General features: G+C 41.1%; 1 protein-coding gene and 1 pseudogene across 4 annotated transcripts in view; one reads left to right on the forward strand and one right to left on the reverse strand.

Moving 5' to 3' along the window:
• Positions 1–3,776: 3,776 nt before the first annotated feature.
• LOC122754967 lies at positions 3,777–4,835 on the reverse strand (annotated as a pseudogene).
• A 4,128-nt stretch (positions 4,836–8,963) lies between these two features.
• ANKS1A (ankyrin repeat and sterile alpha motif domain containing 1A) overlaps positions 8,964–27,689 on the forward strand; it is a 233,981-nt gene continuing 215,255 nt past the window's right edge. For 3 of the 4 annotated variants that reach the window (XR_006356327.1, XM_044002069.1, XM_044002068.1), the window contains exon 1: positions 8,964–9,209. Coding sequence is in view for 3 of the 4 variants with exons in the window: in XM_044002069.1 (XP_043858004.1) it covers positions 9,007–9,209 (203 nt within the window). In the remaining variant the exon portion in view is untranslated. The remainder of the gene's footprint in view (positions 9,210–27,689) is intronic. The other variant, XM_044002070.1, reaches the window with a different exon arrangement.

The following is a 27,689-nucleotide window of genomic DNA, read 5'->3' on the forward strand; positions in this document are numbered from 1 at the left end:
TTTTTTGTTTGTTTGTTTTGCGGGGCAATGAGGGTCAAGTGACTTGCCCAGGGTCACACAGGTAGCAAGTGTCAAATGTCTGAGGCCAAATTTGAACTCAGGTCCTCCTGAATCCAGGGCCAGTGCTTTATCCACTGTGCCACCTAGCTACCCCCTAGGACAATAAATAATAAGTACAAGATAATTTGAGGAAGAAGGAAGCACTGACAACTAGGGAGATCAATAACAGTTTCTCAACCTGAGTTGAGCCTTGAAGAGCCTATGAATTCTTTTTTTTTTTTTTTTAGTGAGGCAATTGGGGTTAAGTGACTTGCCCAGTGTCACACAGCTAGTAAGTGTTAAGTGTCTGAGGCCAGATTTGAACTCGGGTACTCCTGACTCCAGGGCCAGTGCTCTATCCACTGCGCCACCTAGCTGCCCCAGAACCTATGAATTCTAAGAGGCAGAAGTGAAGAAAGCTCAATGGATGGAGATGGAGACAGTGTACAAAGGAGTGGGAGAGGATGGAATACAAAGTTTGCAGAACAGGCCTGTGAATAGGCTCTTTTGGGGGGATTGTGAAATTAGAGAAGAGAACTAGTATGAATAAGTCTGAACTTATATAAATAATGTGGACTAGAGCCAGACTATAAAGTGTCTTTAATGCCAAGCTGAGGAGCTTGTATTTTGTCCTAGGGATAAGGATAATAAGGGACATGTTGGGGGTGTTTAGGGAGGCTGCTTTTCCATCTTTGTCACCCAACTCTCATCTGTAGCTCCAAGAAGCTGTGGCATTCCCAGAGTCTACACCCTAATAAACCCCCATGGTTAAACCAGGTGGAAGGTAACCAACAGACCTGAGACCCATAGGTGAGATGGGGGAGGGGTGTCTACCCCAAGCATGTGAAGACTTCCCCCCAATGGAATGGGAAGATGAGAACAATTTGTTCCAATGGTTATGAAAGAGGCTGAAGCAGGTGCTGTGGAGGCTTCGAGCTTGATCAGACATCAAAGACACCAAGGTCCTCTGCATCTCCTGTCATCACCAATCATCCTGACTTTTGTTCTGACACTAGACTTCAGTGACTCTGGAAGAGATAGTGAGGTTACTGACTGTGCAATTCTACCTCTCTTAAATACAATTCATTCATGTACAAGTCAAGACAACACCTGTGATATCACTGGTCCTCTGAAAACAAAAGATGAACAGCAACAACAAGGAATTGGTGAAGGTATTCAAAGAAGGGACTGACAATCAGACCTGGGCTGAGAGTCAGCTAGGTAGGCAGTGCCTAGAGCACTGGACCTTAAGTTAGGAAGACCTGAGTTCAAATCTAACCGTGTACACTTACTAGGTATGTGACCTTGGTAAGTCACTTAAACTGTCTGCCTCAGTTTCCTCATGTGTAAAATGAGGATAATAATAACACCTTCCTCAAAGGGTTGTGGTGAGGATAAAGTGAGATAGTATTTTTAAAGCTTAGCATAGTGTCTGCTACACAGTAGGCACTTAAATGCTGATTCTCCAACAAAAGTATTGCCGTCTGGAAAGTTGTACTCTTTATTCTGCAAAATGATTATCACATATACTGGACAAAGCAGTCTATAGTCACAGAACTTCAGTCAGAAGGAACGTGCCAAAAAATTAAGTTTTAGAGAGAAATCTGCCAGAAGCAATTAAAAAAATTAATTTAACATTACTCTAAGTTTAAGCATTCCTAGTTTAGGGGGCAGCTAGATGGCGAAGTGGTTAAAGTACCGACCCTGGATTCAGGAGTACCTAAGTTCAAATCCGGCCTCAGACATTTGACACTTACTAGCTGTGTGACACTGGGGAAGTCACTTAACCCCCATTGCCTGCCCCCCCCAAAAAAAAAGCATTCCTAGTTTAAATAGAGAAATGTCCAGACTGGCATAGAGTCTTCCTCTTACCCCATTCCCTCTACCATGTCCCTCTAATCCAAGACAATTTGAGGCAATATATAGAATTCTTTTTTTCCCCAACCCAGCTGCATTTTATTTTTAAAAAATGCCCTCACCTGGGTCCTCAAATTCCAGCTGAGCAGCCTTGACCACCAGTTATTTGTGCCTCCTGTCCTGATGCTTGAGAGGACCAGAGTAGATTGATGCTGACTCACTACTGAAGGTCGGAGAGAAAAGTTGAGTCCACCCAGCAGGTTTGGCTTTCCTTGTCCTTCTCCTTACCGAAATCCCTCAAGTGTCAGATGGGAGACCAAGAAGAGACACAGAGAATAGCACTCAGGTCATTTCCCAACATTGGTTGTTGTTGAAAGAACTACACTAGAGAAGGTACCCTGTCTTCCACACTCACACTCACACACACCCTGTTCCCATCAGAGAGAATACCAGGGCAGGCATAGAAAGCACAGGGATTTACAAAAGTAAACACCCCTCCCCTACACACACCAGTCTATCAGTGCATTATAAGCTGGGTTTCTGGGGACAAGAACCACTGCTCAGACACTGAAGTTAAACCTTTGGCAAAAAGGAAAAAAATAAACTCCATTTCCTCCCACCTTCCTCCCTCACTCCTTTCAGGGAGACTTCTTGCAGGAGGGCTATCCAAGGAAAGGCCCATCCCTAGTCTGCCTTGATTCTTGGGGAAGGGGGTGGAAGGGGCTTTTCAGAGGTTTGGAGCATCTGTACATTCAGAGGAGATGGCAAGGGCTCTGGCTCATCTCCCCTAAGTGATGAACAAGAGAGCAGCCCGTTTACCTCTTAGGCCCCAGTGTCTACTACTCCCATCATTCATCCCACTATGGGTGAGGATGAGCAGGTGGCTCAGAGCAGGAAAGCCAGGAAACTCAACCCCAAAGGAAGGGAGCTAGACAGGATTCCTGAGCCCCAGAGGCTCTATCTAATAAACCTCAAGCTTGTTGCAGCAAGGCCCAACCTATATAAATAGGCTAAAAACCAAATTAAAAATCATCTTGGGGGGCCAGGTGGAAACTTCCCTGCAGTAGTACCCAATGGAAGTGGACCAAGTCAGCATGTGGAGTGTCGATAGACAGACTTCAGTCACACCCAGGCCAGGAAGCTCCTTGTCCTGTAGCACAGCCAGTCTTTGCAGTCAACTGTGGAGAGTGTTGGTAGGCAGATCCTGGCCAGAGTATGGGAACAAGGATGTACACACATAAGCCAGACAGCCCCTTCCTTCTTGTGGTATCCAGAATATACCCACGATGTATAAATCAAAATAGACTGTTGGTGTACAGGCAGAGTGTTGAGCCAGAATGGGGACAAGAAAGGCTGGAAAACTCAAGAGTTCCAGGAGCCTGGGAGACTAGTCATCAGGTCAACAGACTCCCTTCAAAGATGCCAACACGATCCAGGTAGACTTGGCTCCTCCCCTTACCCAGACAATGGCAGTGAGGCTGTAGGACATCATGCTAAGTGACAAGAACACCATCACAGCCTCAGGGGCCTGGGAGGAAGGACACAAAGACAGACAGACAGACAAACACAGACACACGAAAAACTCCACACTGAATGCAGGACTTGGGGGCAGAGAGAGAAGGTGAGTAGGAACAGAAGCGGAGTAGGAAGAAATCACTCAAGATGGGAGCAGAGAAGGGTGGTTGTTTAATTACCAGACCTGACCTCACACTCCTGCCCTGGGAGGCTGGGGCAGGAACCCAGTCTGTTAAGTGCTGCGTGCAATTACTATCACTCTGGATCTTCCAGTCCTCATCAACAAAGCATCGTGGACTAGACAAGATGGGATGGGATGGGAGGGTTGGCAGTCACCCAGAAGGAGGCCTCAGCCTCCAGGCAGGCTAGTTGTATCGACCTTTGATCAACATGTTCAACAAGGGGCCCACCTCTTGTGGGTTCCCTAGGACTTCTCCCAGCATCTTCTCAATGTTTCTCATTATGGCCACTTTTTGATGAGCCTTGAGAGGATATTCGATCCTCTTAGGGGTGGGTACCCCCTTGTACCAGAAATTCACAGTGATGGTGGTTCCCCCATTCAGTAATGATTCTATGTGATGCCACCAGTACATAGGGATATAAAGAACATCACCAGGGCCAACCACAGTCTCATAGCCAACCACATTCTAGAAGTTGGGGAATCTCTCATAGTCAGGGTTGTCCAAATCCACCTGACTCTGCCTATCACAGGGATGGTGCACAGGGTATGGATAGAGGCACTCAAACTGATCTGGAGGAAACAGGATGCATTGCTTATAGCCCTTGATCTGAGCAAAGATGTTTTGTGTTCATCATAGTGAGCAGGTGTTAACTTTTCCTTCCATGCCAATGAGCAGCAGGTTGGAGATCAGCTGCCCCCAGCCAAGCTTTCCCTGCTGTTTATTAATCCGGTTCGAGTTAAAACCCAAGAAGTCCATGACAATCTTCCTGCCTACTGTGTCATTGAGAGTCTGCTACAAATACAACCTCTCTTCACTGCCCTGCTGCCCTATGTCCTGTAGCTTCTCTACAAACTCACGGAACTTCATCTCTTCCCTGTTGGACTTTGGTTTAAAAGTTTGGAAGTTAGCTATCTTATTCTCATCATAGTACAGGAATTTATGGGTACTGGCACTATACACTGAGAAGTCACCATTGCTAATATTCTCTTGTAGATAATCGAGGTCCCATTTCAGGGCAGGATACACTAAGTTTGTGTCAGTCAACACCACTGGCTCCTCACTCTCGATGAGCTCCTCTGTCGGAGGATCGCTCTGGCTCAAGCGCGGGATGGGCTGGGTGCGGAAGCTATAGTTGCGGATCTGGGACTCGTCCCAAGCCAGGCTCAGGGCCTCGGCCTCCTTTCGAGCGCCCCCGGAACCCGAGGCCGAGGAGGCCGCCGCTGCCACCGCCGGCACCGCCATCTCCGCCGCCAAGTCCGGCTCCACCCTAGAATTCTTGAATAAGGAAAGTCACTGTATGTCACAAAACTACAATTTTGGGTTAATATTTGAGAACAATAGTCACTCAACCTTCAGCTAGAACCTGTCAACTCTTTCCTTGACCACTCCCATCCCGAATTCAGAGAATCTCCTCTCTGTGATCAATATCATAATCCTTAATGAATAAGAAGAGGACATTTTCTCAATAGAAAAAAGTGTTTCTTTTGAGTGCATCACAGGCCAATGACTGTGGGTAATGGGGAAGGCTAGGATCTTAACAAGAGGTAGTAAACAGGTAACATAAGGCACCGTTGGTGGAACTGTGAAGTTGGTCTAGCAATTCTGGAAAGTAATGTGGAATTATCCTTAACTAGCTACTGAAGGATACTGACCCAGTAATACTAGGGTCTATAGCTTAGAGATCAAATAAAGAGGAAAAGGACATCTATAGAAAAATATTTATAGCAACTCTTTTAGTGATGGCAAATGAGGGGGTGCCTAATCGTTGGAGAATAACTGAACAGGTTATGGTATTAAATGTGATATAAGAAACATATTATTGTCTTGTAAGAAATGATGGTGACAGTATAATAAGAGAAATGTGGGAAGACATAAATTGATCCAGAGTGAAGTAAACAGAATCAGGAGAACAATTTATACAATAATACCCATTTCTTTTTCTTTTTTTTTTCTCAGGGCAATGAGGGTTAAGTGACTTGCCCAGGGTCACACAGCTAGTGTCAAGTATCTGAGGCTGAATTTGAACTCAGGTCCTCCTGAATCCCGGGCCAACGATTTATCCATTGCGACACCTAGATGCCCCTATACAATAATATCAATGCTAGGAATGGCTGAACAAGTTGTGGTATATGAATGTAATGAAATACTATTGTGCTGTGAGAAATAATGAGCAGGCAGATTTCAGAAAAATCTGGAAAGACTTAAGTGGACTGATGCTCAGTGAAGTGAGCAGAACCAGAAGAACATTGTACAGAGTAACTGCAACATTCTGTGATGATCAGCTGTGATAGACTTAGCTCTTCTCAGCAATACCATGTTTCAAGACAATTCCAAAGGACTCATGATGGAAAATGATCTCCACATCCAGAAAAAAGAACTGTGGAATCTGAATGCAGATTGAACCATACTGTTTCTACTTTTTTGTTGTTTTTTTTCTTTTTTGAGGTTTTTCCCTTTTGTTCTGATTCTTCTTTCACAACATGACAAACGCAGAAAGATGTTTAGTGTGATTGTACCCATATAACCTATATCAGATTGCTTGCTGTCTTGGGGAGGGAGGAGGGAAGGGAAAGAGGGAGGGAGAAAAATTTGGAACTCAAAATCTTATAAAAACAAATGTTGAAAACTATCTTTACATGTAACTGGAAAATAATAAAATATTTTTATGACTTAAAACAAATACCAATGCCAGAAAGACAAACAACTTTGAAAGACTTATTAATGCTGATCATCATAATGACCAACCATAATCCCAGAGGACTCATGATGAAATGTGCTGTCCCACTCCTGATAAAAAGATGATGAACTCAGAGTACAGATTAAGACATTTTTATGGAGATGGTCAATTCAGGAATTTGTTTTGCTCAACTGTGCATGTTTATAACAGGGGGAGGGGAAAAAGAGGGGGAAGGAATAGAAAGTGGATCTTTTGAAAATAAAGTAACATTTAAGTAAAAAAAAACCAGGAGGCACCTTGGTCTCAACTTTTATTAGTAACCTTAATCTACTTTCTTTTAAATAGGCCATTTGTTCTTGACTTAACCTACCTATCAAAGAGGAGTACTCTAGAAAGATTTTAAAGCTCAAAATATTTATCTAAAAAATATCTTTAGAAAAATTAAAAAAAAAAAGTAAAAAGGGGCAGCTAGGTGGCGAAATGGATAGAGAGCACCAGCCCTGGAGGCAGGAGGACCTGAGTTCAAATCCAGCCTCAGACACTTAACACTTACTAGCTGTGTGACCTCAGGCAAGTCACTTAACCCCAATTGCCTCACTAAAAAAAAAAAAAGAAAGAAAAGAAAAAAGAAAAGTTAAAAAAATGTTTTTAATATTCTTCCACAGATATCAATGAACATGCAGTCCAACTTATATCTGAATTAGGAATTTCTTCTACAGCACTGCTTTTTAGTTATCTCCCATATGCTTCCTGATTCTGGTTTTGGTTTTCTTTCTTTTTTCTAGTTCCCAAAGAAAATGGTCAGAGAATAAGTACTAGATAATGGTACTCTGTAAGGTCAAATCAAAGGAATTGGGAAGTGAAAGTTAAATTTATTTCTATTGTTCATCTATTTGAGAATTCACCAAACCAGAGCCTAATCAAGAGCTCTAGCTAATTGTTTTCTCAGGTCCTTTTCTACTCAAAAATCACAGGACAAACCAGATCAGTCATGAGACCTACCTGGTTCAGAGTCCTGAATCTACCAGTAGTGTGATTCTGGACAGTTTACTTAATCTGAGCCTGAACCTCAATTATACAATGGGAGTAATAAAACTTGTTACTACTTACCTCATAGGGTTATTGTAAGAAAATCTTAAAGTGCCATACAAGTGTGAGTCATTATTATTAACACTGCCAGAGGTGAGATTCAGTCGGTGGCAGAAAACTCCAACTCGCATCTGAATCTTTCTAGGCTATTTAATTTTCTCGTGAACGCCCTTTCCGCTTCATAGCCTCTAGGGAAGGAACACACTGGGTCATTTTACAAGCTGTCCTTGATTTCCTGGGCCAGTGAAACTCAGTTCAGCACAACAAGAGAAAGAAAGTGCACCCGACCCCTACAGTTCTTTCTTAAAGTAGCTACCATTTAAAAAGGTCTTGAAAGTTTGCAAAGTGTTTTACAAATATGATGTTTATTCTTACAGCATCCCTGGGAGGTGGGTGCTATTATTATCCCCGTTTCTGAAAGAGACCGAAGGTAAGTGAAGAATCACACAACTAGTAAGTATCTGAAGTAAAATTTAATCTCAGTTTTGTCTCCAGATCTAGCATTCTTTTCACCTAGCTTCCAGATAGCTTTCATGAGCTGTCAGGTGTTTCACACAGAATGAAAAGAAAATACTCAGTTGGATTGGAATTCTAGCTCTACCACCCACTAACTTCTTCTGTGGTCAAATTATTTCCCTTTTAGGAGCCTCAATTTCCTCATCTGTAAAATTAGTTCAGACCAGATGATTCCTTCCATCTCGAAACACTAGGACCTAATTTTGTTAGGCTCTTGATGGTCCAATCCGGTCCAATTCCACTTCAATTCAGGGGACATTTATTGCAAAATGTATTCTAAAAGCATTTATTATAAAATAAACATTAAGCGCCTACTATGTGCCAGGCGCTGTACTTTAAAGAAGGAAACTGAGGACCGTAGAAGTTAAGTGACCTGCGCAGGGTCCCTGCAGGTAATAAGTACCAGGGCTGGGATTTGAGCCCCTTGTGCCCCGACTCTATTCCTCGTCTGTGGGTTAGGTTTTTTTTTTTTTTAGTAAGGCAATGGGGGTTAAGTGACTTGCCCAGGGTCACACAGCTAGTAAATGTTAAGTGTCTGCGGCCGAATTTGAACTCAGGTCCTCCTGACTCCAGGGCTGGTGCTCTATCCACTACGCCACCTAGCTGCCCCCTCGTCTGTGGGTTTTTAAGGTTTAAGGCAGGGGGAGGTAAAGAAGCATTCCCCAAAGTGCCTCCCAGGTGTGTCCCGAAGTAGCGGGGCGAGAAAACACTCCAACTGCTTCCCCAGCATGTGGCAGTGATTGCTAGCGCTGGGGCCGGGAACTATTTCCCGAGGTTCCTACTACAAAGCCACGCCCCCCGCTCCGGACCCAGCCACACACCTCCCGCCGGTATTGTACTTTCCCGCTTAGGTAGGAAGAGGGGCGGGACGTCCATGCGGTCCGGGATTGGGGAAGAGGGAGGGGCGCGGTGACGCAAGACGCCGGATGCCGGAAGTGACGCGCCCTCGGGAGGCGGGGTGGGGGAAGGGGAGGGAACGGCGCAGGGGCGGGGGGCGGGGAGGTGGCGTCCCCGGCCGGTTGGGGGGGGGGTGCGTTGCCCGGAGACAGAAAGTTTGGGATCCAGAACGGGCGCAGTGGCCCCGGGGCGGGGTCCGGGGGGTCCGGGGAGGAGGAAGGCGGACCCAGTAGGATGGGGAAGGAGCAGGAGTTGCTGGAGGCGGCCCGCACCGGGCACCTCCCGGCGGTGGAGAAGCTGCTGTCCGGGAAGCGGCTCTCTTCGGGCTTCGGCGGTGGCGGCGGCGGCTCTGGCGGCGGCTCCGGGGGCGGCTCCGGAGGCGGCGGCGGCGGTGGCGGCCTGGGCTCCTCCAGTCACCCCCTCTCCAGTCTCCTCAGGTGGGTGTGAGCCTCACCAGGGGGTGGGGGTGGAGAGGTGGCGCGCGGCGGGCCTCCCCTTCCCTCTCCCCCCGCCCCCCACGCCAGAGGGAGGGGGAACCCCTGGGAGGCCCGAGCACCTGGGGCCTGGGGGGGGAGGAAGACGGAGGTTCCCCCCAACCCCAAACACACACACCTTCCAGGGAGGCGAGGCGCCCGCGCCCAGCGGGACAGGGCTCATTGCAGCGGGCTCGGTCCGGCCCTGGAAGCTTGCGTGGTCCAGTGCATGCCCACTGGAGGGGCAACCCCGATCCTCCCGGGTGTGTGCCTGGGGAGGGGATGCACTTAATTCCTGTGTGACCTTGGGCAAGTTTCTCAATCTTTGGGCAGGCAACTCATTTTCCTCAACTGTCATATAACAGAGTTGGATCAAACGGTCTGAGGTTGCTTTCTCTCTGCTTTAAATCTTCTGACGGCTGATTTGGGTCAAGTCTCCGAGCCTCACTTTTCCCATTTGGGGAAACCGGTGATGAAAATTGCATTACCTTTGCCTCTGTGGGTCGTTGTGAGGAAAGGGCTTTGGAAACCTTGAAATACTACAGCAATGTGAGCGCTTACTGTATAGCATGTGCTTAACTGCTAGGTGTATCCGTCTGTCGGCACTGGTGGGGTTGCTCAGGTGGCACCTTCTACCTCGTGGCACGGCTTCCGCTATGTCTGTTATGGGTCACCAGCTGTCACATTTATCAAGCTATTTCCTTTGCTACCCAGACGCAGAATCTACTCTTTCCTCCCAGTGGGAATTTTGTTGATTCTGTTCTCTTAGGAGAACCTTGCCGCCTGCCTCCTCATTTGGCTCAGTATGATCTGGTTTATGTTGCTTGCTTATGTGTGCACATTGTTGTCTCTGAATCCATCAACTTTAGTATGATTTTCTTTTAACTCACTTTAAACATAAAATATTTTGAATTCCTCATATTGAACCACGTTTTGTACCTTTAAGGATTGATCACTGAGCTAATTTATCAAGGAAAGAAATTGAAAAAGGTTTAGAAAAACAGAGAAGTTTTTAACTTTCGCTGAGACTTTGTAAATGTAAATAGATGATAGCTGGAACGATTTTTTAAAAAGCACTTTTTGTGACTAGAAGACAATTTGGGGTGCTTTGTCATTGTGTGTAGAATTTGATAGTGATTCAGCAGCTTTCTTTTATAGCCTGGGTTCTTTTCCTTCCTCGTTTTTTTTTGTTGTTGAGGTTTTAAGAAGTGGAAGTTCATTTAGAAATGGCTTTGTTAGCTTTTGTTTCCCCATTAGCCCTTTTGTTTTGGTTGTTTTAGTTTGTTTCATATGTCTAATTTAATTTAATTTACAAATATTTATTGAGTACCATCTGTGCCTAGCATCATGTTAGGTACTTTGGGGATTTAACAGTAAAATTGCCCTGCCTTATAGTCTCCTTTTGAAGACAAGATTAAAATGGAACAAGTGGAGTGCAAAAGAGGACTTAATAAGAATTCTGTGACTCCCAGTTGCCTTTAGTATGTAATAAACTCTTCTGGTATTTAAGGCTCTCTACAATTTGGCTTCGATCTACCTTTCCAAACTTACTACACATTACTCTTTTGCACATTTATTTTCCAGTCAAACTGACTGTTCTCACAGATGGCGTTCCATTTCCTGCCTCTATCCTTTACCTGTGCATGTAATTCTTTTCTACCTTCCTCATCCTTGCCTCTTTGAATTTCATCTTCTTGTTGTTTGGCCTTTCAATCCCCAATGATCCCCAGTGTCTGGAACATAGTACACTGTGCTTAAGTACTAAAGGACTTCAAAAGAGAAAAAGTTGTACTGGACTGAGATGGTTAGGGATATCTTCTTAGGACATGGGGACTTGGGTTGAACTTTAATGGATAGGGAGGATTTGGATAGATGATGGGGGAGAGATTGTGACATTCCAAATGATGTTGGGGAAATAGTAGTAAAGTTAGGGAAGTCCTAGTTGGTGATAGTAGGACAGCTAGGTGGTACAGTGGATTGAGTGCCAGGCCTGCAGTTTCCTGATTTAAAATCTGGCTTCTGACAACTTTAACTAGCTGTGGGACCCTGGCAAGTCATTTAACCATTTGCCTCAGTTTCCTCATCTGAAAAACGAGCTGGAGAAGGAAATGGCAAACCACTCCAGTATCTTTGCCAAGAAAACCCCCAATAGGGTCGTGAAGAGTCAAGACAGAATACCAACAACAGTTGGTGATAGTATGAGGGAAGGGGCAGTAAAGAGGCTAGGGTCTAGGGGCAGGTAGGTGGCACAGTAGATAAAGCACCGGCCCTGGATTCAGGAGGACCTGAGTTCAAACCCTACCTCAGACACTTGACACTTATTAGCTGTGTGACCCTGGGCAAATCACTTAATCCTCCTTGCCCTGCGCCCCCCTCCCCAACCCTACTCCGCCCCAAAAAAAAGAGACAGGTCTAATTGCATTGGAAGGTATGATTTGTGTTGTGGAAAACAAGGCTAGATAGGTAGGTATCTAAGGTAGGTGAACCTTTACACTAGCTGAATCGTGAAGTATTGAAATGTTTGGTAATGACACCATAATAACCTAGAATTATTAATATGAGTTGTTAATTAATGACTTGTAGCAGAGCCCCATAAGTTTCTCAGCTTCAAGTACTGGTACAATCACATGCCAGTCACAGATACCACCTGGTTGGTGGTATTTTATGAGAATTCATCTTCCAAATGATACTACAAGACTATGAAATTACAGTTGAGCTCATTTTGTGCTATTGTGGTTGGCATTTTGTCTTGTTAAAGGGTGGGTGTTGTCTTCATTCCTCTAGTGTAAGATAGGGCTTACTTGCTCCTTCCTCTGTTGATATAATAGAGATGCTTGAATGTTGCTCCAGACTCTTGTTCCCATGGCTCCTGGGGGCAGGGAGGATGACACTTTAGTTACTAGTTAGGCCAGGTGTGTCATTAATTATGACCTTCTTAGAGATGTCTCTGATTAAAAGTATTGAAAGATTTCTTAGCAAATGAGAACATAAATATTACTTAGGTCAGTGATTCTCCCTTTTTTTGTAGAAATATTAGAGGGTGTTCTTTTTCAAAACCCTTGAATGTACCCTACCACATAATCAAAGAACTGTGAAGTCTCATTTTGCTTTTGCTTGTTTTTTTCATAACTCCTTTCTTCTCCATCCTCTTTTATCCTTTCTCTACTCCCACATTCCACTGACACCTTATATCACCCCTCCCCCAATTTCTAAATGCAACTTTGTTCTTTTTCTTTTGGACCTGTAATTTCATCTGTTCATCTGCGTCTAATCTTTCTATTTGTCTGTCTACACATATACATATATAGAGAGAGAGAAAGAGAGAGATAGATAGATAAAATCCTGGTGAGGAAACTCCCTTTTCTTAGGCAAATTGGAACCTACTCTGCCATTTTATAGTCTTTGGCAGTTGCTTGAGGGCATTGAGAAGTTAAATGACTTTCCCAGTCACTGAGCTAGTATGTGGTAGAAGTCATACTTGAACCCAGGTCTTCTTAACTTTGAATCTGGCTTTCTAAAACAAACAAACAAAAAATCTGGTTTTTTGTTCGCTCTGCCATGCTGCCTCATACATAAATAACACTGTTGTTTATTTGTCTGAAATAAGACTTTGTAGATCTGGCCGAAATCTGTGACTACACATATGTGAATTTGACATAGCTAAGGATTAGGACACATTTGGTTTATTAGTCTCTAACCCCTTATCTATATAAGGTCAATGCTTCAAGACCCTATCCAAGTTTCATCTAATCCTAGAAGATTCTAGGGTACTTGATACTGTCTTTAACTGATTTTGGACATCTTGGCTACTGTACCCCAACTGCAAATTTTTTATCCTCTTATGTTGTAATTGTGCTACAATTTAGCACTTTATTACTTTAGTATGTAATTTTGATATACAGTAACACCTCATCCTAGATGTAGCTAAGAATTAGGAAGAAAAGCAACTAAAAATAAACGTGAAATTAATTCATTGAAGTGCAATTCCTTTGCTTGTAGGGGAGCTCCTCAGGATCTTGCTAGAAGCCTCTTTACTCACATTTTACACTCAGCTCTGACAAGCTCATTTTTGTGGTTTCCAAGCAGATTGTTTTTATTTTTTAATTATTATTATTATTTTTTTTAGTGAGGCAATTGGGGGTTAAGTGACTTGCCCAGGGTCACACAGCTAGTAAGTGTCAAGTGTCTGAGGTCATATTTGAACTCAGGTCCTCTTGAATCCAGGGCCGGTGCTCTATCCACTGTGCCACCTAGCTGCCCCCCAAGCAGATTAAATTAACAAATTAGAAACTGGAAAGGGGCAGCCATACAAGCAACAGCAAGAAATAACTGTTCAAAGTTTAACAGAAAAAATATTTTAAAAGTAGTTGCAGAAATTCAAGAAATATAACATTTTAGGGGCATTTAGTGTTGGGGAAATATTCTTTATATAATAATGTTCATAAAAATCTTGATTCTTTAAGAAAAGTTTAAACTCAAGTCACTATATTCTGCTTAAAATATTTATATTCAAATTGATTACATTTTTTATCAAGTCTTCTTTAAAGGGATAAACCCTCTGCTATCTAAAAAAGTTTTGTTTTGTTTTGTTTTTTTCTCAAGGAGGGTCTTATTCCCTTTGGATTTGGCATAGTTGAGATTTTACTACATATAAAATATTAATTGTTTTAGAAAATCACCATTTACTCTTCAGTTATATTGGACAGTTTTGGTGGGTAAAGGGTGTGGATTGTAATAATTTTTATTTCACAGCATCTGACTGAGTACTTAGTACATAGAAGGCACATATTTGATCCTCACTTGGAGAGTTTTATTGTCTAGTCAGACTACTGGATTTATAGAAAAATGGGATGCAGATTTGGGTTTAATTGGAAAGTGGCTAGAAAAAGAAAAAAGTCTGGCTATGAAGAAAACTAAAATCATAAATCAAGACATTGATGTGAGTAAAGGAATGAAAAATAAAATAAAATAAACTTTAAGATTCCAGAAGTAGAGAGCAGCTAAATTAAACAGAAGAGTTCAGGAAGACAGAAAGGAAAAATGTATGATAGCTTATGAAAGGATTGGATTTGAAACATTCAACCAAACATTTTTAAAGACCTTCTATGTTTAGAATAAAATACGAGGGAAGTATAAAGCAAAAATATCATAGTTCTTGGTTCTAATGGACCTCACAGACTGATAATGCAAGGGGAATATGACACAAATAATTAAAAACTTCTGCTTGCAGTAGATGTTTTGGGTTTGGGGTGAGGTTGGTCAAAGTGAGGGTGGGTGGGCAGTTAGATGGCTCAGTGGATAAAAGTACCAGCCCTGGATTCAGGAGTACCTGAGTTCAAATCTGGCCTCAGACACTTAACACTTACTAGCTGTGTAACCCTGGGCAAGTTACTTAACCCCAATTGCCTCACCAAAAACAAACAAACAAACAAAAAAACAAAGTGAGAGTGGGAAGATCTTTTAGGGGGGGTGTTGAATTACGTTTTGTGAGTGGTAATGAGAACCTACACTAAAGTAGGAAGAAGACAGAGGGAAAGACATGAGGGGGATATTGTACAGATAAATCTATAGAATATGGTAACCATGACATGTGAGAGGTGAGAGAGAAATGAGAGTTAAGGCAACGAGAGTTAGAAGGGTAGGGCAGTTCCTAGAAAAAGAACTCAAGTTACAGATTGTAGAGGTAAATGTGACTTAGGACAATTTATTTTTTACTTTAATATTGACAGAAGAGAATACTAACCAGAAACACACAAATATCCTAGAAGTGCAAATTTTTGTGGAAGGAATCTGCATCATGGTACTGGATGCACTTTCTTTTTTTTCCTTTCCTCACTGGTTATGGGAGGGGAATTTGCCAATTCCAGATTCTCTTTTTACCATTATTCAGTAATATTTCCTTTGAGATTTATGTAATCCATATTTATCACTCAGTCCAGATTCTGGTACCAGTCCTTCAGGATGTTCTCCCTCCTTTCTCAATGAATTTAGTGTCAACATCATAATCTTCCCAGTTCCCCTTTCTTCTAACCCATTTCCTGCCCTCCTATGAAGGGATTTCAACAGACAGGCTGATGTTTCCTTGTATATCCTAACTTCCCAGTTCCTAAATTTACTCAGTTCCCATAACCTCCTCTACCCCTCCCTCTAACTCTGCTACAGACTCCATCTATTTTCATGTTTAAGAACTCTGAATGTCCTTTATCTGTTTATAGTCTTTTTGAATCTTTCCATTTCTCCTTAGGCCTTAAACCTACTCATTGTTCTCATCCTGACTGCCAGTCCCTCTATCCCTAAGGACTATTTTAGTCTCTTTACCCTTCTTCTGGCTACATTCTCCTCCCTTCTGCATTTCAGTTTCTTGGTGAACAAGTTCCACTCTGGAACTCTTGGAATCTTCTGTTCCTTCTCTGTCTCCTCTCTTCTTTAGATCATGTCATCTACCCATAGGTATTGCTCACAGTTCTATCCCGGGTCCCTCTATACTACTTCACTGGGTGATGTCAATGGCTCCCATGGATGATTAAGTTGCCATCTTGATGCCAATGCTTCTTTAATCTATCTTGCCGCAAACTCTCTGCTGACCTCCAATCTTGAATCTCCAGCTACCTTTCAGACATTTCAAAATGGATACCCAGTGGATATCTTAAACTTAGTATGTCCAAAATAGAACTCATTATCTTTCCCCCTAAGCTCCACCCCTTCCTCTCCCATCCTCCTTCCTTATGACTGTGGAGGGCAACACCATCCTCCCAGTCCCTCAGGCTCACAATCTATGATATATCCTGGACACCTTATTCTCTTACCCCCTATATCCAATTTGTTGCCAAGGCTTGTCGATTTCACCTTTCTAACATTTATCCTATCCCATCTCTCCTCTGACACTGCCACTATAGCATAGGCCCTTATCACCTCAAGTCTGGACTATTGCAATAGCTTGTTGGTAGATCCCCTGCTGCAAGTCTCTTTTCATGCCATTTCATCTCCATTTGGCCACCAAACTGATATTCCTTAAGGGCAGGTCTGACCATGTTAGCTCCCCCACCCCAAATTCCCATATTTCTCTTTTGTCTCCAGGATCAAACACAGAATGCTCTGTTTGGTATTCAAAGCTCTTCATAACCTAGCTCCCTCCTATTTTTCCAGTTTTCTTACACCTTATTCCCTTACACTTATTCTTTGATCCAGTAACACTGGACTCATGGCTGTTCCACAAGCAAAATACTTCATCTGTTGGCTCCTGGCATTTTTTCTACCTGTTCCCCATGCTTGGAAGGGTCACCATCCTCCACTCCAGCTACTAACCTCCCTAGATTCCTTTAAGTGCCAATTAGAATCCCATCTTTTACTGGAAGCCTTTCTCAGCCCCTCTTAATTCTAGTGCCTTCACTCATTAATAATTTCTTATTTATTCTGTATATAGCTTCCTTTGTCTATATTTGTCTGCATTGTATTATAAGCTGCTTGAGGGCAGGGACTGTCTCTCACCTCCATTTTTTTAAAGTAATAAACATTTTTATTTATAGTTTCAGGTTCCAGATGTTCCCAAATGTTCCTTCTTCCCTCCCTGAGGTAGCAAGCAGTCAGATAAAGGTTATACATGTATGATTATGTAAAACATTGCCATATTAGTATTATTGTATATGAAAACTTGAATAAAAGAAAAAATGAAAGAAGGTGAAAAATAGCATGTTTCAGTCTGTTCCATCAATATCAATTTTTTCTTTGGAGGTGGATAGTATGCCTTATCAGTAGTCCTTTGGGATTGTCTTGGATCATTGTATTTTTGAAATAGTTGTCTTTCACAGTTCTTCATCAAACAGTATTGCTGTCTCTGTGAACTTGGTTCTCTTGGTTCTTCTCTTTTCACTCTACATCAGTTCATACAAGTCTTTCCAGGCCTTTCTGAATTCATCCTGCTTGTCATTTTCGGGGGGAGGAAGGGGGTCAGGGCAGTGAGGATTAAGTGACTTGCCCAGGGTCACACAGCTAGTAAGTGTCAAGTGTCTGAGGTCAAATTTGAACTCAGGTCTTCTTGACTCCAGGGCCGGTGCACTATCCACTGCGCCACCTAGCTGCCCCTTTCAGTAACCTTTTATATTTGGACTGTTCCATTAACTTTCTAGTTGTTCTTCTAGACCCACATCTCTCCCCACTCCAATTCATCCTCCAATCAGCTGCAGTCAATTAACACACTCTTTTCATTTAACATAGTCTTTTCACACACTCTATGGTTCAGCCATAATGTTCTTCCTATAGGACACTCCATCTCCTATTTCCCGATGTCTTGAGTATCTGTACTTATTCCTGGAATGCTGTCTCTCTGTACTTTTTGCCTCATGTTTTTTCTGACTTCTTTTAAAGACAACTCAAGTTCGATCCCTTCCAACAGGCCTTTTCTACTTCCTCCAGCAGCAGTGCTCATGACTCTCCTAAGGCTACCTTACATCTACTACCTTTTTTTTTTTTTAAACCTCATAGGTTCCTATTTATATATATATATAACTTCTCTATTAGAATGTAAGTACCTTGAGGTCAGGGACTGTTTTTACTTTTTCTTTAAATCCCTAGTACTTTGCACCATGCTGGACATACAGTACTTGATACATGTACATATGTGTACATGAAATAAGGTTGGAAGAATTAACAATTTGGAAAAATGGGCTCATTTTGGGGAGAGTATTAAGTTCTTTTAGTTGTCAGAAGATTTGACAATAGACTAACCTAAAATTCTGTTTGGGAAATTTAGAACTAATTTATGAACAAAAAAGTCTTGATTTTTGTCTCACTTAAAGCTCAGAATGGACACAAGCACAATATGCTGGAATGCCAATTTTTAAAAATCCACTGCCTTTGAATTCAACAAGCACTAATTAAGTTACCAGGTACCTATTACTGGGGATACAGAGACAAAAATGAAAAAACACTCCTTTCCCAAGTTGAGCTTTTATTCTAGAGGACTGAGGTGGTAGTGGGTCAGACCTACAACATATAAACAGAATAGTAATAAAAGGGTAGACTGAGGAAAAATTGTTGTGCTAGGTTGTTTTGGAGAGGTGTATTTTGGTGCAAATTATTTAATATCCTGAATAAGAATAGAACATTTAAATATTGATGGGGTGGAATATCCTGGAAACAATGGTAGGAATAACATTCTTGAGTTTTTTGGGTTTAACATTTCCTGCCTCCCAAGACTTCAAAGGCAGTCATGCATACTATACCTACAGTCTTTTGGATATTCCAGTTAACTTAACCTTGCCAAAAACTGTTTTGAAGAACTTACTAAAATATTTTTGGTATAATTTTGCTGAATTGACAGTTATTTTCCTTCACTTTGCAGTTGCTGTAGATTTTTGCTGTCTTAAAAATAGGCTTCATTTCCTCTCTTTTTTTAAAGTAGTGGTAATGGAAATGGCTATTGTGTGGTTACTTTATATTTAAAAATATAAATGTCTAATAATAAATAGAATAGATATTTTACTTTTCATAAAAAGAAACCCAAGCAGTGTGTTTATTATGGTTTTCTTTTTTCTAAATATTCTAAGGGAAATTTAGAACTTTTTAACCTTATAAATTCATAAGTAGACAACATTGAAACAATATTGTATTCTAAAGAATTTTATTTGTATCCAGTTAGCTTCAGCATATTCACTTGTTTAGGGTAAATTTTGATTATAGTCCTAATGAAAGTTGCATCCTTGACCAAAAAACAAAGACAAAAAACCAAAAAACCCCACAAAAAACCAAACCCAAACCAACATTCCTTCCCCTAAAATTATCTTCCTTCAAGCTCATTCTTGGTATATTCGCACCAAATATCTGTTAAGATTACTTTGCAAAAAAGAAAGCTAAAGCTATTTCTATTTGGAGTTTAGAAAACAAATTAATAGGTTTCATATCCCCCCAAAACTTAGAAAACCCTGGATATAGACAGAACTTTCTTGGACACAGTGGATCTTATTGTGGTTATTTCCTTGCCAAAGGTACAACAGCAAGTGTTTTCCACTATAATTTCCAAAAGATTAGTAAGACTTTTTGTTGGTATAGGAATTATTGCATAGTGAACAGCTCACAATACTTAGGAGTCAGGAAGATGGATTCAAATCCTACCTCTAACACTGAATAACTGTGCCCCAGGCAGGTCACTCATTCTCTCTAAACCTGTTTTCACCTCTGTTAAATGACAGTTCAAATGGATGACCACTAAGGTCCCTTCCAGTTCTAAAGCTATGATTCTATTATTCTGTGATAGTTTACTAGATGTACAGCAGTACCACAATGAACCTTAGTGTGATTAGCAGCATTTCTGAAAATTACATGATATGGCCCTATATTCTTTTACTTTTTTTCCCCCTTTTTTTGGTGAGGCAATTAGCGTTAAGTGACTTACCCAGGGTCACACAGCTAGTAAGTGTCAGGGGTCTGAGACCGGATTTGAACTCAGGTCTTCCTGAATCCAGGACTGGTGCTTTATCCACTACGCCACTTAGCTGCCCCTTATGGTCCCATATTCTTTGTATTCTTTTTTTTTTTTTTTTTTGGCAGGGCAATGGGGGTTAAGTGACTTGCCCAGGGTCACACAGCTAGGAAGTGTCACGTGTCTGAGGCCGGATTTGAACTCAGGTACTCCTGAATCCAGGGCTGGTGCTTTATCCACTGCACCACCTAGCCGCCCCCATGGTCCCATATTCTTTTTTTTTTTTTTTTGAAAGATGATTTTATTAAGTCATTGCACATGGTCATTTTATTGCTACAGCAAAACAAGGCCATTTTATTATAACACCTTTCATTTCTGAATGTAACTGTCTTAATCTTCTCATCCATTTTAAGTTTATATGTGGACAAAATGTTTAAAAATAATTTGGAGCACATTTCTTTGTGCTACGATCACAGTGAGAAATATAGAAAATAATTTTCTGACACCAGGCTTACTTTTTTCCATCATCAGAGAAATCTTGATACTTCTAAAGAAAAAAAATTACAGACACAACAAATATTTTCAAAATTGGGAGTGTTCATTTTTGATGCCTAAGTGAATACTGAATCAATGCATTTACATGTCAAAAACTGTGGCATACCTGTATATGCAGTACATTCTCATATAATTCAGCATTTTAATAATGGCCACTACAGATACCACATAGTTGACTCAAAGCTTTGTGCTTATGTGCACATTTTAAAAAAATTTAATCAATGCAAGAAAATTGCACCCCTCTCAGAATGTAAATTCCACATTCTTACATAAAGTATTTCTACATACAATAATATGATGATATAGCTCTCATGAATAGGAATTTCTAGTGGAACTGTTACATACCAAAACTCTGTACTGGTAAATTACCATACTGAAGGAACATTTTTCTTCTTTAAATGGAGACACATAAGTTGAGACCATTTAATGCAATTTCTTTTTGTTTCCTTATCTACTGAAGAATGAAGTTAAGGGTAGGGCAACTAATGGATACCAAGGATTTTCCTATATATTTTTTAAAAATCTAATATTTTTTAAAAAAATGTTTTTGTCCTGTTACAATCAACATAATAATGATCTAAAAACTACTAGCAAACCAAGGAAAGAATATTTAATTTCTCAACTTCTTCCCAAGAAGGAAAAGGAAAAAACTTCCTTAAATATCCTTTCTAATGAAGATGATTCCTAGAACATAAAGAGCTTAATATTTTTCTCATAACACTGTCATTAAAACAAAGGGGGGGAAATGGGTTGTGTTTGGGGAAAATTTTGGGGTGCAAAAACAAATTTTTTTTTGTCCCATATTCTTAATGACATGAACATCAAATTTGCTTAGTTTAGAAAACAGAACTGATTTTGGGGGGGTGGGCAGTGAGGGTTAAGTGACTTTCCTAGGGTCACACAGCTGGTAAGTGTCAAGTGTTTGATGTGGATTTGAACTCTCAGGTACTCCTGAATCCAGGTCCTGTGCTTTATCCACTGTGCCACCTAGCCGCCTGCCCCGCCTTTTTTTAATGAGGGGACTGGATCCAATGACCTCTAAGGTATTTGATAACTTAATTTTATTGGGTTTTTGTTTTGTTTTGTGGGGCAATTAGGGTTAAGTGATTTGCCCAGGGTCACATAGCTATTGTAATAGTATATTGTAATTGTCAAGTGTCTGAGATTGGATTTGAACTCAGGTCCTCCTGAATCCAGGGCTGGTGCTTTATCAAAACACTGCGCCACCTACCTGCCCAGAGTTGATTTTTTTAAAAAATCACTTTTTGGTCTTGTGACATTGCCATTAATAAAGGGTACAGAGATGATGTTGCAGGAAGAATGACCATTTACATTGGTGATGTAATCTCATGAGGGCTACATGTTTACAGAAGTTACTTGGAAACATTTGTGCATTGAGCTAAGTGAAGAGCTCAGAACTAAAATGTTGTGCACAATAATAGCAGTGTTGTAACTATTATTAACCACAAAAGACTTAGTTATTCTGATTTGTTACAATGATACACAGCAATTCCGAAGTACTCATGGTGAAAAAATGCCAACTACCTTCAGAGAGAGAACTGATAGACTCTGAATAGATTGAAGCATATGTTTTTCCTTTATTTTTCTTGCTACTCTCACCCAACAGGGCAGCTATAATGTGGAAATATTTTTCATCACTTAAAATGTATAATGGGTATCATATTTCTTGCCTTCTCAGTGGATGGAGGGAGGGAATTGTAAATGAAAATTACAAAAAAATTTGTGCATATAGGCAGCTTTTATTTATACTTTATTTTGATTTAATTCATAATGTCCAATGATTTTGTTCTGTCATTGTTATTGGAAAGGGTGTGGCATTTGCTTGTAGTTCAGCTGTATAATTTTCCAAACTAAAATCACTTCTTGGCTATCATTCTCCTATATATATTGTCACCTCCTATTAGAATGCAAACTCCTTGAGGGTAAGGTCTATCTTTACTTTTATTTTTGTGCCCTGGTATTAACACAGTGCTTGGCACACTGTAAGTGTTCGATATTCATTCACCTATACAAAAATATGCTAGTCTCATAGGTGGAAAATTGGACAGGATGCTGGTCTTGGAATCAGGAGGACCTGAGTTCAAATCCAACCTCAAAAACTTAGTTAACTGGGGCAGCTAGGTGGTACAGTGGATAAAGCACTGGCCCTGGATTCAGGAGGACCCGAGTTCAAATCTGGCCTCAGACCCTTGACATTTACTAGCTATGTGACCCTGGGTAAGTCACTTAACCCTCATTGCTCTGCAAAAAAACAAAAACAAAACAAAACAAAAGGCTTAGCTATGTGACCCATGGCAAGTCATTTAATACTCTTTCCCTCAGTTTGCTCATCTATAAAATGAGCTGGTGAAGGAAATGGCAAACCACTCCAGTATCTTTAACAAGAAAACCCCAAATAGGGTCACAGAGAGTTGGACATGACTGATGGATAAAAGGCAAACAAAAAGCCCCACCTGAATATCCAAATTCAGAAAACCATTTAGGTCTATTTGACAATTGGAGATGCAAAGCCCCATTAATAATACAAATGTGACATTTGACTTGGTCAGAAGCAAAATGAACAGTGCATTAGAAAATACTAATCCCCTCCTTCTCCCTATAAGTTTAAAGATTTTATTAAAAGGACTTTTGGCTTCAGGAGATTTGATGATTGTGCAATCAACATATTTTTAAAAGTATATCCTCCTAGAAAAATCTCATAATCTAAAGGGAGAAAATAGGGCTAGCTGTAGATTTATGAAATAGAGGCTTATACTGCAGCATTGTTCCTCCCCATGGAGCTAACCTTTATTATATATTTAAGGAACTTGGTGTGTGTACAAATAATTAAGCAGACTAATAAAGAGATAAGTGAAAGCTGGAAAAAAAAAGAAAATGCTTGTGAAGCATTCATTGGATATTGCCAACATCATGAAAGGATGACTTATTCCAAAAGTGCTGTAAGGGAATCTTAGGATCCACTGTTACCATCTAGGATGTATATGATCTGAAAAGAAAGTGGATGTGTCATAGAGCTGGAAGAAGAACAGATGGACAGCCCAAGTCTATAAGGCTGCCCAGGAAATATGAACCCTAAAGGAAGGCCTTCTTCATGTTGGGTAGATCCTCTGTGGGAGGATGTGAACAATAATTGCATGGAATGAGAAGGGGTGGCTGGGATTGGAGGGAGCACCTCATAGCCAAGATCAATGAAGACCTTAAGAACTTTGCTTTCACTAGAGTAAGAACTTGAATCTTTGGGTAAGAATTTTGTATCCTTCATATATCAAACCAGTATTAGTGTTGCTTTTAAAAGGTCTTTCCTGACTAATTAACCAGACAGCAAAACTTTGTGTGCTGTGGTTGTTAGCTCCTATAAGCCTGTGCCCCTCCCCCACCTGGGCCACTGCCACTTAAGCCTACTTCCTGGTTCTTAGCAGGGGTGAAACACCCAAGTTCTGCCTCAGTGCCAGCAGAGACCCCTGTAATCTTCCCCCCCTCCCCCCACTAACCGCTCAGCCCTCTCACCAGACTGTGAGCTTAGTTCCAGAGGACACTGGTACTGCAGCTGATTCAGAGACTCCAGGGGTCTCTTTCTCTGGCTTGGACCTTCCTGGGACTGAATCTGTGTTGGCATGACTGTGGAGTTGGACCCCTCTTCTGCCCCTGCACAGCAGTCCCCTCCTGCAGACCTTCTAAGCTGTCTTTGGCTGGAAAATGGTCTCAGCCTGTTCTTTTTTTGTGTGTGTGTGAGGCAGTTGGGGTTAAGTGACTTGCCCAGGGTCACACAGCTAGTAAGTGTTAGACCAGTCTGAGGCCGGATTTGAACTCAGGTCCTCCTGACTCCAGGGTTCTATCCACTGTGCCACCTAGCTGCCCCTCAGCCCGTTCTTTTGGGGGTTCTGCTGCTCCAGGAATTGTCCTATGGCATTATTTGGAGTTTTTTTGGAGTGATCCTGTCATGAGTTCTGAGAGCCTTTCCTCTACCATCTTAGGTCTTTCCTGACTGATATTTAATTTGGGCTGAGTCTATCTGACTTTTGATGGGTATGCATATATGGCAAATGGCCATGGACTAATAACTCAAAAGTCCTTAAATGTGATTCTAGAGTGATTCTAGACTTCCCCTGTCACTGTAGAGGGCAGCACCATTCTTCCGGTTCCTCAGACTCACAACCTAGAACTCATTCTGCACTCTTTGCTATCTCTTACTCTTCCACACCCAGTCTGTTGCCAACTTGTTGGTTTCACCTTTGCAACATCTCTGCTATATGCCCCTTCTCTCCTCTTACACCATCACCACACTGGTATGAAGACCCTCATCACCTCATTCCTCTACTATTGAAACAGTCTGCTGGTGGGTCTATCAGTCTTAAGTTTTTCTCCATTCCAAATCTATCCTTTATTCAGACACTGAAGTTATTTTCCTAAAGTACAGGTCCTGTCATGTCACTTTCCTTCTGCTCAATAAACTAATGTCTTCAGGATCAAATACAAAATGCTCTTTTTGGCATTGTTTGTAACTTTACCATCTCCTGCCTTTCTAGTTTTCTTACTTCTTTCTTACTTCCCTGACAGACACATACTTTTGTCCAGTGACACTGGCTTCCTGGTTGTGCTATGAAGAAGGTACTTCCTCTCTTGGCTTCTGTCATTTACTCTAGCTGTCACCCATGCCTAGAATGCTCATTCTCTTCCACTTGTGGGGACCAATTTTTAATTGGGGAGTGTTAGCTAAGCGGCTCGCCACAATATTGGGGCAAGGAAGGAGACCGGCAGCCTCCCTCAAAACAGAACAGGATTTATTTTAACAAGAACAAACTTAAAAAAAAAACCCACAAACAGGATCAGTAGAATCAAGGGAAAGGAAATTAAATGGGGAAAGGGAAATTATACAACCTGAAAAATACCACCGCCCAGGAATCAGCTGAGAATACACAGCAGAGCTCCTGTCGCCTTCCAGTTTCCAGCTAGAATGGCGACTTCTCCCTGTTCCCAGAAACCCCACACAGCCCCCAACCAATTGTCTGGCCACTCTGACAGTCACATGACTGCCCTCACGAGGGTTCCAATCATTATAATTTTGCCAGGCCCATGTAAGCTTTGGCGAGTGGTGATGACATGAGGTGCTAGTGCCATGGCAATGGCTACAACCAGTGGGTGGAGTACCATGCGGTTTGTGGAGCCCCAGGCCAGTTCACTCCAAGGCATAAAAACCTCAAATAACAATTCTTTACACACTCTAATTCTTAACCTCCCTGGCATCCTTTAAGTCACTTCTAAAATCCTCCTTCCTACAGGAAGCCTTCCCTAATGCTAGCTCTTTTTTTTTTTTTTTGTGGGGCAATGGGGGTTAAGTGACTTGCCCAGGGTCACATAGCTAGTGTCAAGTGTCTGAGGCCAGATTTGAACTCAGGTACTCCTGAATCCAGGGCTGGTGCTTTATCCACTGCGCCACCTAGCTGCCCCTAATGCTAGCTCTTTGTAAAAAATTTTATTTTATTTTTGATAATAGACATTTTTATTTAAAGTTTTGAGTTCCAAATTCTATCCCTCCTCAACGCAGTAAGCTGATATAGGTTATACATGGGCAGTTATGTAAAACATTACCATATTAGTCATTTTGTACAAGAAAATTAAAATAAAAGAAATGAAAGAAAGTGAAAAATAGCATGCTTCAGTCTGTCTTCAATCAATCAGTTCTTTCTTTGGAGGTGAATAGTATACTTCATCATTAGTCCTTTGGGATTGTCTTGGATCATTGCATTGCTGAAAGTAGTTGTCATTCACAGTTCTTCATTGAACAATAAAAATTACTGTCACTGTGCACAACATTTTCCTGGTTCTGCTCACTTCACCATATATCAGTTCATATGAGTCTTTCCAGGCCTTTCTGAAATCATTCTGCTTGTCATTTCTTAAAGCACAATAATATTCCATCACCACCATGTACCACAGCTTATTTAGCTGTTTTCCAATTGATGGGCATTCCTTTGTTTTCCATTTTTTAGCCACTACAAAAAGAGTTGCTAAAATATTTTTGTACAAATATATCTTTCCCTTTTTTGGGATGTCTTTAACCCCTCTTAATTCCAGTGCCTTTCCTCTGCTGAATTTTTTCCTATTTATCCTGCATATAGCTTTCTTTGTTGGCATTTGTTTGCATGTTCTCTCCCCCATTAAATTGTAAGCTCCTTGACAGCAGGGATTGTCTTTTGCCTCTTTTTGTACTCAGTGCTTAGCACAATGCCTGGCACAATGCCTGGCACATAGTGGTGATGATCATAACAATGGTGGTGTGGGTGGCTAACATTTATGTAACTTTATGTGCCAGGCACTTTGTACTTTAAAGTACTTTAGAATTATCATCTCAATTGATCCTCATAAAACAACCCTGGCTATTATTATCCTTGTTTTACAGATGAGGAGACTGAGGCAAATGAGTTAAGTGATTTGCCCAAAATCACATACATAGCTAGTGTCTGAGACTAGATTTGAATTGAGATTGCCTGACTCCAGGCCCAGTGCTCTATCCACTGTTCTACCTATGTACACTTAATAAGTGTTTATTGACTAATTGATTGATATAATTAATACATCAAATAAAAAATAGTAATACTGTATTCAGTGTTTTAAGCACATCTGCCAGAAACAATTTTATTTAACACTATTTTAATCTATGCATTCCTAATTTAAAGGAAAAATGTCCAAACTAGCATAGTTCCCCCATCAACTTAGGCATGTTGCTCTATGCCATGATGATTTGATTCCTACATTTGTAGGAATCTTAAACAATGAAAAAGTCACAATGTGTAAATTTATAGTTTGGGATTAATAATCCAGAACCATAGTCACTAGCAATTATAACTTAATCTCTGTCAATAAGATTATTCCATTATTTCCTTGACCACTTTGAAAAGAGTCGCCTTTCTGAAAAATAGAGGAAGCACTTTTTTTTTTTGGACTGGGCAATAAGGGTTAAGTGACTTGTCCAGGATCACACAGGAAAACACTTCTTTTGTTGGAAGCCCAAGAGTCTGGACACTGATTTTTTAAGAAGGTTTGGTTTCTACCTTTAATACCCTTCTTTTGTCCTCAAGGAAGGCCTTTTGTTGAAATAGGGAATAGTCTGGATAGGGTTTTAAGGCTAGAGAAAGGTATATTTCTTTCTAGGGAAACAGAAAAAAAGACTTTAAATATGCTTCTGTGTATTTATAGAACATTATTTTATTGGTAAGAATTTTAATTTTTCTTATACTTCATTCAGCTTCTTGTGGCATTTCACTAGGTCCTAGATATAACTCAAGGGTGGTACACTGGAAGATTTAAATCTCCATTGATTGTTTTTCTTTTTTCTTTCTTTCTACCTTTTTATTTTTGTGGGGCAATAGGGGCTAAGTGACTTGCCCAGGGTCACACAGCTAGTAAGTGTCAAGTGTCTGAGGCTGGATTTGAACTCAGGTACTCCTGAA

The sequence above is a fragment of the Dromiciops gliroides genome, chromosome 4 (assembly GCF_019393635.1).
Source record: "Dromiciops gliroides isolate mDroGli1 chromosome 4, mDroGli1.pri, whole genome shotgun sequence".
NCBI classification, from domain to species: domain Eukaryota; kingdom Metazoa; phylum Chordata; class Mammalia; order Microbiotheria; family Microbiotheriidae; genus Dromiciops; species Dromiciops gliroides.